This window comes from Scyliorhinus canicula, chromosome 12 (genome assembly GCF_902713615.1).
Source record: "Scyliorhinus canicula chromosome 12, sScyCan1.1, whole genome shotgun sequence".
Lineage (NCBI taxonomy): Eukaryota > Metazoa > Chordata > Chondrichthyes > Carcharhiniformes > Scyliorhinidae > Scyliorhinus > Scyliorhinus canicula.
Window position 1 is genome coordinate 121662561 of NC_052157.1, and position 14661 is coordinate 121677221.

Below are 14661 nucleotides of genomic sequence, written 5' to 3' on the forward strand. Positions count from 1 at the left end.
ACATTATATGTTACCAGCCTTGCCGGAGATTTACGCCTCCAATCCCCTCTACTGTCTGTCATCTTCCCTACTTAACTCCCGCCCCCTTAATTCCACCCTATACCTAGCCCATCCCAGATGGCCCCTTTCACCACCCCTGACCATGTCATCTCTCACCGCCTGCCACGTTGCAGCAACCCCCCCCCCCTTCTCCCCCTTCCCCACCCCCCACTTCCCCCCACCCCCCCGGCTACCCCTCTTGGCCTTCTTCCCCACCACCTCACCTCCGTTCACCAGCATAACCTGCTAGTGCGGCAGCTCCTACCCAAAGGCCCCATGACCTTATTTCAAATGAGCAATGGAGTTCCATTGTCCTGACCAATCGTTAACCCACAATCAACATCACACTATGGATTATCCGGTCAGGATCTTATTACTGGTTATAGTACCTTGTTGTACGCAAATTAGATGTTACTTTTCCCTGCATTGAAACAGTGACTACACTTCAACGAGTGCTTTGAGACGCCGGTGAAGTTGTTGAAGGTGCTTTTTAAATGCAAACTCTTTCTTCTATTGTTACGATGACTTGGTCTCGTACAGAGCCATTTCCAGCCCCACTTGACCCAGGGTTGCAACACAATTGAAATGAACAAATAATTCTTTGAAAATACCCAAAGTCCCTTGTCTTTGCTGCTCAATAACTACAGTCACCAGGTTTGTAAATTTAAACACCCAACAGATTTGTGCGCTAACTCCTACAATTATTCAAATGGTCATTGGATAGGCATATGGACGATAAAGGAATAGTGTAGATGGGCTTTAGAGGGATTTCACAGGTCGGCGCTACATCGAGGGCCGAAGGGCCTGTACTGCGCTGTAATGTTCTATGTTCTAAACTGTGTCCTGCACCTGTGCCAACTTAACTAGTGTCTAACTTCCTTGCCTTCTGGGCCCTAACGCTATGTCTAGGTGGTTCCCCAGATGGCACAGCAGGAGTGCAGGGGGCATGCTGTGATTCCTGCCCTGCGACTGGTCCCCGTTGGCGGGCGTCTTCTGGGGCGACTGGGCCTGGATAGGCCCGGCTGCTGATTGGGTGTCCTGGATGGTGCAGTACCGCCGTGTTCTGCCCGCTGTCCACTAGATCCACCAGGGCAGGAGGGAAGTGGGGGGGGGGGGGGGGGGGGGGGGGGGGAGGTCCAAGGTACTGCAGTGTGCTGGCAGTTCCCCTGCAGAAGTCACCGGCGTGGGCCCCATCACTTCCCTCCGGGTGCCCGATGGCCCCCGAATTGCTCCATGGGGCGAGAGTGCAAGGGGAGCTATCCCCTGAGGCTCCACCGACACCTAGCACTGCGAGGCCTGGAGGCCCGTTCTGGATTCGACCAGGATCTGCATGCTCGCGGTCATGGAGCACAGGGAATGGACCATCTTCGTCTGGGATTGTGCCACATCATGCTGCAACTGGGTTTGTGTCACACCAGCCAGTTCTGAGCCATTTCCCTCTGGAACTGGGCCACCTCCCTCTGTGTCTGCCCCATGTCGGCCAGCGCCTGGTCAATGCCGCCGACATTACCACCCATGGCCCACGTGACTGGGCCACGCTCAGGAGCACTGCTGCGATTTCCAGGTTGCTTTGGAACATGGTCGCCTGTGAGGCAGCAACCCTGCCCTGAGCCTCGGCCACCACTTGTACAGAATGCCCCAGGCCTTTGACACGCTGATAGAGAGCCAAGACATGCTGATCCATAGCCAAAGCCGTCGCCTCTCCCAATGCCTCCAACGCGGATGCCACCAGTGCGGTGTTGGCCTGGATGGCATGCATTGCCGGCACCACCACCTGCTACTGCACGATTGGTCTCCTCCAACTGCGCCTGCAGGTGCTGGATGCTCGCCGACAACGCCCTGTGGTCCCTGGCTCTGCAACTTCATCTCCACTATAGATGGGAATCTTTGTTCGAGAAGCTCAAGACCCTCTTGCTAGTTCCTCGGGTTGGCCTGCCTTCCGACTGTCCGTCCCCTCTGGTGTTCCTGCCCCCACTTGCTGTACAGGGTCGGCCATGTGATGAGCACTGTTCGGCTCATGGTGGGGGGGGGGGGGGGGCGCTCTGGCTGCGGCACTGGCTGAGGGCGACAGACATCAGATGGATCCATGCCACCCCCAGCAGGTCCTGTGAGACACAAAACAAGGCGCATGATTAGACCATGGGTGGGAGTGGGGGTGGGGGGTGGTGATGTAGGGATGAGAGTGTTGTGGAGATGGGGGTGGTGTGGGCATGAGGATGATGTTGGCATGAGAGTGGTATGAGGTGAGTGTGGTGCGGGGGTTAATGTAGTCGGGAGGTGGTTGGAGGGGTGGTTGGAACACACGTCACGGGGAACAGCAACTGAGTGGGGTCTCCATTTTTGGTGTGGAAAGGGATTCGCTGAATGCGATTTGGGTGTTGGCAAGCAGAGAATCCCGCCCTGAGTCTCAGAAACGGAGAATCCCACCGTGAGTTCTGTTCAGAAGCTAACCCTCCATAGCACAGTGTATCATTGTGCAACTTTGAGTTCCTCACCTCCTCTGCTCGACTTAAAGGTTTATGCCCTTTAAATATCCACAGATCAAAATGATAACCACAAGATAAAATAAATGAGAAATAAGTGAATCAACAGGAAAGACCCTTGTACTATCTACAAAGTGACTCCATGCCCATTCTGATAACATTGTGGAGTAAAAATGACACGAAGAGCATCATCACAGTGCCTCTTTATTGCAGAAGATAACCTAAATTAGATCTTACAATTCAGGTTTATATCTTAAGGATAACTAAAAGTTGTGCAGCACGGTGGCGCAGTGGTTAGCGCTGCTGCCTCACAGCGCCGATGTCCGAAGTTTGATCCCGGCTCTGTGTCACTGTCCATGTGGAGTTTGCACATTCTCCCCGTGTTCACGTGGTTTTTGCCCCCACAACCCAAAGATGTGCAGGGTAGGTGGATTGGCCACGCTAAATTGCCCCTTAATTGGAAAAATGAATTGGGAACTCTAAATTTAAAAAAAAGATAACTAAAAGTTATAAGGCAACATTTATGATGGATTAAATAAAGATCTAAAATGATGACTCTGTAACATGGTATAGTCTCACAATGTAATTTGACAGTGTCATACATGTTGCTCAAACTTGAAGTTGAAAATCTATTCTTCTGGGTGAAGGGACAAGGTGTGAAGAGCAGAAGCCACACCAGACAAGGGAGGATAAACCAAAGTGAATGTAACACTGAAAATTGGCAGAGACCTGGGACTGATGCTGTTATTCAGGAGCCTGTGCAACATGAGAAAAAGCATTTTTCTGATTACTGAGTAACAAAACACGGTACAAACTCCAAGAGCATGTGCCTTCAATCACAACCATAACCAGGGCCCTACTGTGACTGAATTCCAGTTGGAAATCTGGGGAGGCACAGTGGGCGGATCCACAACAGCCAGTGAGAGGCAGGGTTGCTTTCCAGCCAAATATTTTGTGCATATAAGATTGAGCCGGGTGGATATTTTGGACTTCTCCAAATTCACTGAGGTGCCTCTATTAACTCTGTTTTATCATGGTGAGTATCATCCATTATGATATATTCAGTTATTAATGTTATTATTAAGTAAATTGTTGTGGTCACTGAGTATGGGAGGACAGATACACTGTGATGGTACATTTATGAAATGAAAATCGCTTATTGTCACAAGTAGGCTTCAATGAAGTTACTGTGTAAAGCCCCGAGTCGCCACATTCCGGGGAGCCTTTCCGGAGAGGCTGGTACGGGAATCGAACAGTGCTGCTGGCCTGCTTGGTCTGTTTTCAAAGCCAGCGATTTAGCTCAGTGAGCTAAACCAGCCCCTACAAACGCAATTGCACAGAGTGTCTCATTGGGAATGGTCATTGTCCATATTGTCACATTCAACACATTCTGTGGCAGAATACATGTCAGTCTCTTCTTGTCTCAGAGAATAATTAATTACCAAAGGCAAAGACAGAATGTGGAAAGCAGCGAAAAGATCCGGAGACAGTCTGGGTGCAATTCTGAAGTAGGCCTCCAAAAGAAGCGCTGGCTTAATAGAATTGCCACTCCACCCATCCAATTGTTCGCTCGGTTGCCTGAGCCAAATCAATAGCTGGGTCTCACTAATGAACCACTGACACAGCACGAGCACCAAATGTGTTTCCTACTGCAGATTGCTGGTTCTGTGAAAGCAGAAAATCGTCTGAAGTTTGGGGCGTGGGGGTGATGTAGGGAAACACCCCAATGAGGAAGGTATTAAACCAGGGGTGGGCAAACTACGGCCCGCGGGCCGCATGCGGCCCGCCAAAGGTCTTTATGCGGCCCACCAAGATCAAGTCATAAAAATAAAAAATAAAACAAATACATTTTTTTTGTTGTAAATTTTAAGGTTAATGGGGGGGGGGGACTGTTGGGTTACTGGTATAGGGTGGATACTGTGACTTGAGTAGGGTGATCATTGCTCGTCACAAATATGTGTTTCATGTGAAGTTTCTACTTTAAAATATTAATTAATAAAAATTAATTGCTTTTTTCTTTAAACTGAGTTACTTTGTTTTTCAAATAAATGTGTTTCATATAAAGTTTCTTCTTTAAAATATTAATTAATAAAAATTAATTGCTTTTTTTTCTTTAAAAACCTTTTATTTTGGCTATTTTAAATATTAATTATTTTACTTAATATACTATGCGGCCCTTTAAAATTGTGAATTTCTGAATGTGGCCCTTCCACGGAAAAGTTTGCCCACCCCTGTATTAAACAGACCAGTAGCGGGAGCAGGAGGAACATACTTTGCTTTCTCCCATAACAATCACAAATTCCCTGGAGCACAAAGCTTCACCCTTTGTACCACGAGAATGACAATATGAATTCTACAACTGATGTCGAACCTGAAATTCATATTAAATCTAATCCCTGCCTGTTGCGGTGGGTAGGTTGTGCGAGCTTTTATAGTCCTGCCCGAAAATTGTCTCGGGAGGATCTTGTGAATGAGCCAAGATACCTGACCATTTGAAATCGCTTCATCAGGTGAGAGAATAGCTGCGGCAATTGAAAATCACCTCAAAATTCCATTCAAGAATAATTGGATGGAAACAGTGATCAGTAATTGGCTAATGTGTCAAATAATACTTTATACCAATCTTGACAAATGAAGACAAATTGCACATCTAATCATTTTGGTTCGTTGGTAGACACCATTGAAGCAGGTGTCTGGAAACCTCAGCCCACAGTGCTCCTGGACCCGGTGAGATGAAATTAAATGAAAATTGCTCATTGTCACAAATAGACTTCAAATGAAGTTACTGTGAAAAGCCCCTAGTCCCCACATTCCGGCGCCTGTTCAGGGAGGCTGGTACGGGAATTGAACCGTGCAGCTGGCCTGCCTTGGTCTGCTTTCAAAGCCAGCGATTTGGCCCTGTGCTAAACCAGCCCCGGATTTCTCAGAATTATAAAGACAAAACAAATGAAATTTCGCAACATTTTTAGTGATTATGCATGAGTTGTATATGAGAATAGCGAATGTGATTCTAATGCTCATCAGTGGGGAGAAATGAATTCCAGACAGCCTTGCATGGGGTAAGGGAAATATTCTAGAGAGCGTTGCACAGGGTAATGGAAGAATCTGGAAAGCATTGCATAATATATCAGGGAAATCCTAAAGAGCATTGCACTGAATTTATTGACGCTCAACTTCAGAATGCAGAGGCTCTAAAGAGAGAGCATCATGAATTTAAAAGCAACCTGTCAAATCATGAATCTGCTGAAATTCATTGAGGTGTAACAAGTGAATGAGAGCTAGCCAATGGGGTAGAATTGATTTAGATTTTCAGAAGGTAAATAATAGTGATGTGGAATTGTGAAGAATTACTCAAGCTTAATTTGTCACATATCTGTATAATATTATTTATTATATATATATATACATATATATAGCCCAAATTATGATCCTTGTCTAGATCACTCGGCTAAAATGGCAGTGTTAAGATACAAGTTTCCGAAAGGAACAGTGCCCCCTCCACCAGAACCACCACCATCACCCCCCCCCCCCCAAAAAAGCAAGGAGCAGTTTAATTTATACAGTAAATTTTCTGATAATTTTCTTTCATTTATTCAACTTCCACATACACTGAGAGTTGTACAACACCAGCACAGAAACTAGCAGTGGGACTGGGGTTTGCGTGTGGGGGGGGATTTTAACTTGATGCCACACCACTGGAAGTACAACAAGGTCTTATTTTAAATTAGGCTGGTGAAACAAATGGCATTAGACTTGCCCGCCACCACCATATTAAGTGCTTCCTTAAGTGGCACCTAAAGTGGCAATATTGCGAGCAGTTTAGGAAGGCTACCTAAAATATCATCAATGGGTCTTATTTAGAACACCAGAATACAAAGGTGCGGGTGAGACACAATGAAAAGGTACCCATCAGTTAAGAAGAAAATAACTTGGGTGCAATTATTTATCAATTGCAAAAGTTTTCAGTGCAAAGTTCTTGCAGTTACGGAAGGACAAGACCAACACTACTCGGATATATCTCAAGGTATTTCATTGGAAGTTGTAACAAATTCATTTAGCCTTTGATAGATTTCTGCTGAGTCTGCATTTGTATACCTTTTTTTATTGGAGTGCGTTCAGAAAGGAGTGACCAGGGTGATTCAAGAATTTAGGCCTTCGGGAAAGAATTAATTTGTTTTCAGAAAATATTTTAGGCATGATTCGGCCTATGAAAAAACAGGAGGCAAATACTGTTGATATGTTGGGTTTTTGACTTAAAACGGCTACTCAGAATTAGTGAACACAGTTAAAACTAACTAGCCTCGAGTAAGACAGAAGTTTAGAAGAAATATCAGTCAATATTTTCCATTCATTCATTGTCAATATTGCAGCTACTGTCATACAAAATAATTTGAAGGAGACTTCCTGGAGGAGGATTGAATAATCGATTGTCTTTGAACAGGTATGGGAGAATATGGAAGGACAACGATTGGCTGCAGTCACATGGACTGTCACTAGTGAATGTGATGTGGAGATGCCGGAGTTGGACTGGGGTGGGCACAGTAAGAAGTCTTACAACACCAGGATAAAGTGCAACAGGTTTGTGTCGAATCACTAGCTTTCTGAGTGTAGCTCCTTCCTCAGGTGATTCGTCTGAGGAAGGAGCTACACTCCGAAAGCTAGTGATTCAACACAAACCTGTTGCACTTTATCCTGGTGTTGTAAGACTTCTTACTAGTGAATGTGATCAGGATGTTGTTAGTGGGATAGAAATGAAACTGAAGGGAATCAAAAAGGGAGTGGTGAACAAGGTGATTATGAAGTTGGAGGGCAATGATATGTTGGCGTAAAATCACTGACAGCTTCCATAGAGAGACAAGTCATGGTCCTAAACCTCCTATCAGATATATCCATCACAGCAAGGTGACAGCAATATTGTGACAAACTAGCTACAAAATAAAGATAAATGGAGTGTAACACTCCTACAATGGAACACTAAAACCTTTTTGTTTCTATTTTTGCAGACTACCTACACAGATAAAGGGGAGAAGGTATTGTACACCTGCTACTTAAACTTTCAAACAAACTAGTGGCCTTCTGTTTTACTGGATTCTGTGAATATTAGGAAAAAGAGAATAACACAAATCTCTTCTGTTACAGCCGGAGAAAGGTCGATTTATCAGCTTTCATCATCTCACATTCTGGGTCGGAAACGCCAAACAGGTGAGATGGGTAGCAAGGAGCATACCCAGGCACAACTAGGTCTGCACTCAATATGCATTGGTGTCTCACCCTTAATGTAATAAAACACCCCAAAGCACTTCACAGGAGCATTATAAAATTTAAATATAACACCAAGTAACATAGGGAGATATCAGGGAAGGTGATCAAAAAATTGTTGAAAGAAGTAAGTTTTAAAGAGTATCTTTTTTAAAAATAAGTTTAGAGTACCCAAATATTTTGTTTTTGCAATTAAGGGGTAATTTTGTGTGGCCAATGCACCTACCCTGCACATCTTTTTGGGTTGTGGAGGTGGGACCGACGCAGACACGGGGAGAATGTGCAAACTCCACACAGACTGTGACCCGCGGCCGGGACTGAACCCAGGTTCCTCGGTGCCTTGAGACAGCAGTGCTAACCACTGCGCCACCGTGCCACCCTAAAAGTAGTGTCTTTAAGGAGGAGAGTGAGGTAGAGAGTTTGAGGGAACATTCTAGAGCTTCGGGTCAAGCCAAATGAAGTTAAAACTGGGAGTGCTTAAGAGGCCCGAAATAAAGGAGGACACATATCTCAGAGGGTTGTAGGGCTGGAGGAGATTCCAGAGGCAGAGAGGTGGGAGACTATGGAGGAATTTGAAAACAATTGTTGCTTAATTGGGAGACAATGTCAGTCAGCGAGCACAGGATGATGGATGTTAGTTCAAGTTAAGACATGGGCAGAACAGATATGGATTATGACTAGTTTACGGAGGGTAAAATGTGGAGGTCATCCAGGATTGCATTGAAATAGTCAAATCTAAAGGAAACAAAAGTAAGGATGAGTGTTTCAGCAGCAAAACAAGTGGAGGCAGGGGTGAAATTGGGAGATGTAATGGAGGTGGAAATAGGCAGTCTTAGTGATGGTGCGGAAATGTGATCAACCACATCTCGGTACAACCATATCTGCAGACAGTAAGATGTATGTGAATAGTTTCACACGCCACATGCACATGCATGTATGCAAAATGGCACACAACCTTTCATTTTATTGAGTTTCACTGCTTATTAATACAATTAAAAAATACAGGGGCGGGATTCTCCGGTTGCCGATGCCGAAATCGGATATGGCGATCGGCCGGAGAATACCCGATTCTGACCAAATCGGGGGCGGTGTCGCTTTTGTGATGCTCTGCCCCCTCCAAAGCAGCATATCGATGGCCTCAGAGCATTGCCTGCGCCCCCCCCCCCCACGATGCTGTGCCCCCAACCCACCGAGTTCCCGACGGTGTGGGTGTCTCATGGTCTCACCCGTCGGGAACTCGGTGTGGAACTCAGTCCAGCGCCGCCACATTCGGAGGAGGGCCGATCCGTGGGCAGGGGGGAATTTGTCAGGGGCTGGGGGCTTGCGAGCCAGCCAAAGGGAGGCAGTATTCCGCAGGCCGGGTACGCGCGCGGCATGGCACCGGCACTGCCGTGCGCATGTGCGGCCATGGACCCGCCAATTGGCTCGGGCCATGTCGGCAGCTCAAGCCAGGTGCTCTACGCTGCTTGGCTGCTAGCCCCCAACCAAACAAAGGATCGGTGGCCATTTTGCACTGAATTTTCGGGAGTAAAACGCTACTGTTCCCATGCCGACGTGAGAACATAGCCTCATAATCGGAGAATCCAGCCCCAGACAATTTAAATTGAGAATCTAAAGATCTTAGAAATAAACCTAAATGGAAAAAGAGAGAAGATGATGGGCACGATTCTCCGCTCCCCACGCCGGGTGGGAGAATCGCGGGAGGGGCCCCCGACAAATTTCACACCACCCTGTCGCCCCCCGCAATTCTCCCCCCCCCCCCCCCCCCCGCTCGGAAGAATTGGCACTCACCGTTTTTCACGGCTAACGGCGATTCCCCGACCCGGAAGGGCCGAGCGGCCTGCCATTCACGACCGTTTCACGACGGTGGCAACCGCACCTGGTCACTGCCGTCATGAAACGAGTGAGATATGCCCATTTGGGGCTTGTGGGGGGAGTACAGGGGAAAGAGCACCACGACTGTGCTCGGGAGGGGACAGGCCCGCGATCGGTGCCCACCGATCGTCGGGCCGGCGTCCAAATCGAACGCACTATTTCCCCTCCGCCGCCCCGCAAGATCAAGCCGCCCCGTCTTGCGGGGCGGCTGAGGGGAAAGACGGCCACCGCGCATGCGCAGTGTTAGTGTCAGCGTCATGACGTCAGCCGCGCATGCGCAGGTTGGAGCCGGCCAACCTGCGCATGCGCAGCTGACATCATTAGGCGGCCGGCCGCGTCATTCTTGGCGTGACGCCCCCGCGGCCGAGAGTTATGGAGCGCCGTTTCTAGCCCCGCCGGGAGGGGAGAATAGGGGGCGAGGAGCGGCCTCCGAGGCCTTCGTGAAACTCGGCCGAGCTCACGACGGCCCTCCCGATTTTTCCCGGGAGCGGAGAATTCCGCCCGGTGCCTATAAATACGATGGAAATAATAAAGATTAAGAGTGAATATGAGAAAATCTGGAAGAAGGGTGGGAAAGAAATAAGGGAAGCAAGGAGAATGGTAAAATGCTTGTCAAGTCAGAGCTGGGTTTCTAACTGAGAGGAAGACAGATGTTTGTTGAAACGTGAAGGTCGGAATGGGTGTTTCTGAAGCAAAGGTGAAAGTACAAGATTAAGAGAGATGCCAGAGAAATATTACTAACACTGGAAACTACATTCAATTGGTCGGTACCTGAAAAGAGAAAAAAAACAAGTTCAAATTTCACTTATAAGGTCTGTTGGAGGGTCGATACCCCCCAAAAAAATGAGTCTGTCTGTGTTTCAGATGCTGACAGCCCTGTTGAGGATTCTGAGTGTTTTCTGTTGTTCTTACCTTTTTTTTCCACATGTCTTGTTTTTAAAAAAAAATCTTCTGAGCAGTAAGGAAACACAATGACAAAACAAAGGTTTAAAAAGGTTGGAGGGAAAGTGGCGTGGTTCAGGGATTAGTGGTTGAGTGAAATGGTGCTTGGGATTTCAGGAGAAATTGGCACAATAAGATGGGGGATAATGACATCAGGAAACTTGAAGATCCTTGTAGGAATGGATCGTGCCACTACGTGCTGCCAGGCAATCTGTTGAGGTCCAGTCCTCCCCCAGATACCTCACTTGAAGTCCAGAAGTTCAACAGGGTCTTGAACCTGGGCTAATCTGACTGATTCAGTATAAAGGTTCATTCACCCTCTGGGTGCTGACATTTCTTTACCTAGAAGCTTATCAAGGACAGTACGTACACTGTGCAGACATGTCAGAGGGAACACAAGATTGCAACACCTGTTACAAACTTACCACAATCTCACAATTCTCTTCAATGTTTCCAAATACCCAATGCTTTTGTTTACCATTCCTAATAAAAAGAAAAAAAGCTGTGTCTGTGTTGCACCAATGTTTTAGAGTCAACAAAATGGAGTCACTGTTGTGATGTAGACAATCACACCAGCCAATTTTCACACAGTGAAGTGCCACAATCAGCTATGAGATAAATGACCTTGTTGCGCATTTGTGGTGCTAATCATTGAGGGATGAACATTGGTCAGTGCATCAGAATCTTTCATATCCACCTGAACTGTTGCACAAAGTTTCAGATTAACATCTCAACTGCAAGATGGTGGGCTGGATTCTCCGTTTGGGAGACTAAGTCCCCACGTCGACGGGAAACCGGTAGTCTTTTACGCCAGGAAAACTGGCGCAAAACGATCATCGATTCCCTGCTCCGGGGAGGGGTTAGCAGCCAGGTAGTGTAGAACTCCCAGCTCTAGCTGCCGATATGGCCCAGAGCATTGCAGGGTCCGTGGCCGGGCATGCTCACAGGCGGCGGTCTGCAGTGGTTACGCCGTGCTTCATGGCGGACACTGCCCGCGGACCCGGACCGCAAAACAAGTCCTCCCCTCGGCCGGCTCGTGCGCCCCAGACCACCCCCCCCCCCCCCACCAGTGGCCCCCAAGCCCCGAATAAAGCCCCCCCCCGCCCATGGATCGGCTTTCCCCCGACTGCGGTGGCGCTGGACTGATTCCACAGCAGCCACGCTGAGTTCAGGACGGGTGAGACCATGAGAGTCCCATGCCGTCGGGAACTCAGCCGGTTGGGAACGGAGCATTGTAGGGCGGCCCTCGGGCAATTTCCTGAGGCCGTGGATACGCCGCTTTTCAGGGGGCAGAGCATCGCAAAAGCGGCACCGTCCCGATTTGGTCAGCATCAGGGTTTCTCCGCCTCATCGCATAACACGATTTCGGCATCGTGGATCGGAGAAACCAGCCCGGTATGTCCCACAATGCAACCCTCCTCCTAATGTACTGCTTTGGTTAATTGCTTGAATCTTGCTTTGATCACATATTTGATGAAAAGTGGACTATCTTGGATTGACTTGGGTGAACACCATTGTCATCTCCCATGACTGCAGTTGCCAGTAAGTTCCTATATTGTGGAATAGTTTCCACTATACCCCATTTTACCCTCTCTCCTCTGTATAATTATTGATTTTCCAAATCCCACGATTCTCACTACTCTTTGATTGGCCTCGTTCACCACGAGTCACTTAAACCTCAGTAGTGCTTTGGCCCTTCATTTTGTCTTCTCAATTTAACTTTTGAATTTAATTATTAGACATTTTAAAAGCGCTCGTTTATTTACCAACAGTGAAGGGCATCGCATTAAAAAGATCTGACCAACACACATACACAAACTGTTATCAACCTATTTACCATCAAAGAAGCACAACACAGGTTACCCCCTGGCCCAGTACAGCCGATATAAATTAATGCCCAATATAAAGAGAAATCAATGAGCAGCCACAAGGACAGGTTAGAGCAGTAGATCTTAGATTAGATTGTAGGAAAAACAGTTAATATTCAATCAAAACAGCTCCCCTACAACATGATTTGGTGGCCAGGAATACAGTTCTAGGCTGCAAGGATAAGTACAGATGAAGGTGTCACTACTTCATGGGACAAAAGGCTGCTGCGATCACAGTGATGCAGATTGTAAAGTCAGAATATTCACTCCGCTGAAACATTCATAAGTTGAAAATGAGCAAAGTACAAAAATCACAAAGTGGTGATAATTGGTGTTTTCCATGTATTGGAAATGAAAAAAAATTACTTAAATAAATAATTATTAGGATATCGGCATCACTATCAAGGTCAAGATTTATTGTTCATTCTTAGCTGCCCTTGAGAAAATAGTCGTAGTGGGCCTTCTTTGTGAGCCACTTGAGTCCATTTGATGTAGGTACTCCCTCAATGTTGTTAGGGAGGGAATTTCATGACGTTAACACAGCAACGCTGAAGGAATGTCGATAGTGGGCAGCACGGTAACACAATGCTTAGCACTGTTGCTTCACAGCTCCAGGGTCCCAGGTTCGATTCCCGACTTGGGTGACTGTCTGTGTGGAGTTTGCACGTTCTCCCCGTGTCTGCGTGGGTTTCCTCCGGGTGCTCCGGTTTCCTCCCACAAGTCCTGAAAGACTTGATAGGTGAATTGAACATTCCGAATTCTCCCTCTGTGTACCCAAACAGGTGCCATAGCGTGGTGGTTAGGGACTTTTCCAGTAACTTCATTGCAGTGTTAATGTAAGCCTACCTATGACAATAAAGATTATTATATTATTATATTTTCAAGTCAGTGATGCACCTGCTACCCTGCTTCTTGTTTGGGGCTAAGTGCTGGTGATGTGCAACAAATGGAATTGATAGACGAAAGCAAGTAGGTTGATTCTGACATTAAGGCATACAGTGTTTAAGACAAGAAATTTCCTTTGATATATATGTTCAAAGTGCCAGGCATTGTGGACACTGGGGAATGGGAGTCAGAATAGGCTCTTATAAATAATTACCTTTTTTGAAAGACAGCCCAGTTCACTGTGAACAACCTATCGAACTAAGCCAATGTCAATCACACGGTGCACACTTATCTGTCTTTGCAGGCCGCAACATATTACTGCAACAAGTTTGGATTTGAGCCTGTGGCATATAAGGGACTAGAGACGGGGAATCGTGACGTGGTGACACATGTCATTAGGCAGAATAAGGTAAGGACCAGCTTCCTGAGAAGGATGTTCCTAAAAGCTGAGACTACATCATAACATTGTGGCCTTGAAATTCTGGGATTGGGAAGGCATCAGATCCAGGGATGGGGAAGATTCTGAAAGCGTGTGTTGGGGGGGGTGGGGGGGGAAACTTGCATCTAACAGGAATGACCCCTTTGCTGATTCCTGTTGGAAATTCCAGTGCCTTAGTGAATGGTCATATTACAATCCAGCGTGAATGGAAGAAATGCATTAAAATGCTATTTCCTTCATCATACTCTTGGCATTGTTGACTTATGAATCATTGGCCTCCAGTGTTTCTTGGACCATGGAAGAGAGATTCTGAAATTCTCAGGCTAGTTTTGTATCACTTGCATCGGCTCTATTACGTGACATGGGGTGGGATTCTCCGACTCCCCGCTGGGTCGGAGAATCGCCGGAAGGCGGCGTGATTCCCGCCCGCTGCTCCAACGCCGGCTGCCAAATTCACCAGCGCTGGTTTTCGGGCGGCGGCGGGAATCACACCACGCCGGTCGAGCCCGTTGGCAGCGGCCCCCCTGACAATTCTCCGGGTCCCGATGGGCCGAGCGGCCGCCCGTTTTCGGCCAGTCCCGTCGGCGTGAAATGGACATGGTCCATCACGGCGGGACATGGCTTGTAGGCCAGCTAAATGAGTCCTCGGGGGGGGGGGGGGGGGGGGGGGGGTCCGACCCCGGGGGAATCTGCACCTTCCGGTCGGCCCGCGCCGGAGTGGTTCGCGTGCTCTTGGCACCGGCGACGGGCCATCCAGCCAGTTGCGGGAGAATCCCGCCCATGGGCTTCAAGTCCTAGTTACCCGAGATCGGCCCTCCAATTGTATTACCTGAAATTGGCCTTGGTGCCTTGCTTTAACTGTACAGCTGTT

At 47.5% G+C, this 14661-nt stretch overlaps 1 protein-coding gene across 1 annotated transcript in view; it reads left to right on the forward strand.

The window, feature by feature from the left end:
- Window positions 1-3386: 3386 nt before the first annotated feature.
- hpda (4-hydroxyphenylpyruvate dioxygenase a) overlaps window positions 3387-14661 on the forward strand; it is a 47229-nt gene continuing 35954 nt past the window's right edge. The window contains exons 1-4 of the mRNA XM_038813964.1: window positions 3387-3558; window positions 7526-7552; window positions 7662-7724; window positions 13656-13760. Coding sequence (XP_038669892.1) covers window positions 3556-3558; window positions 7526-7552; window positions 7662-7724; window positions 13656-13760 — 198 coding nt within the window. The 5' untranslated portion in view covers window positions 3387-3555. The remainder of the gene's footprint in view (window positions 3559-7525; window positions 7553-7661; window positions 7725-13655; window positions 13761-14661) is intronic.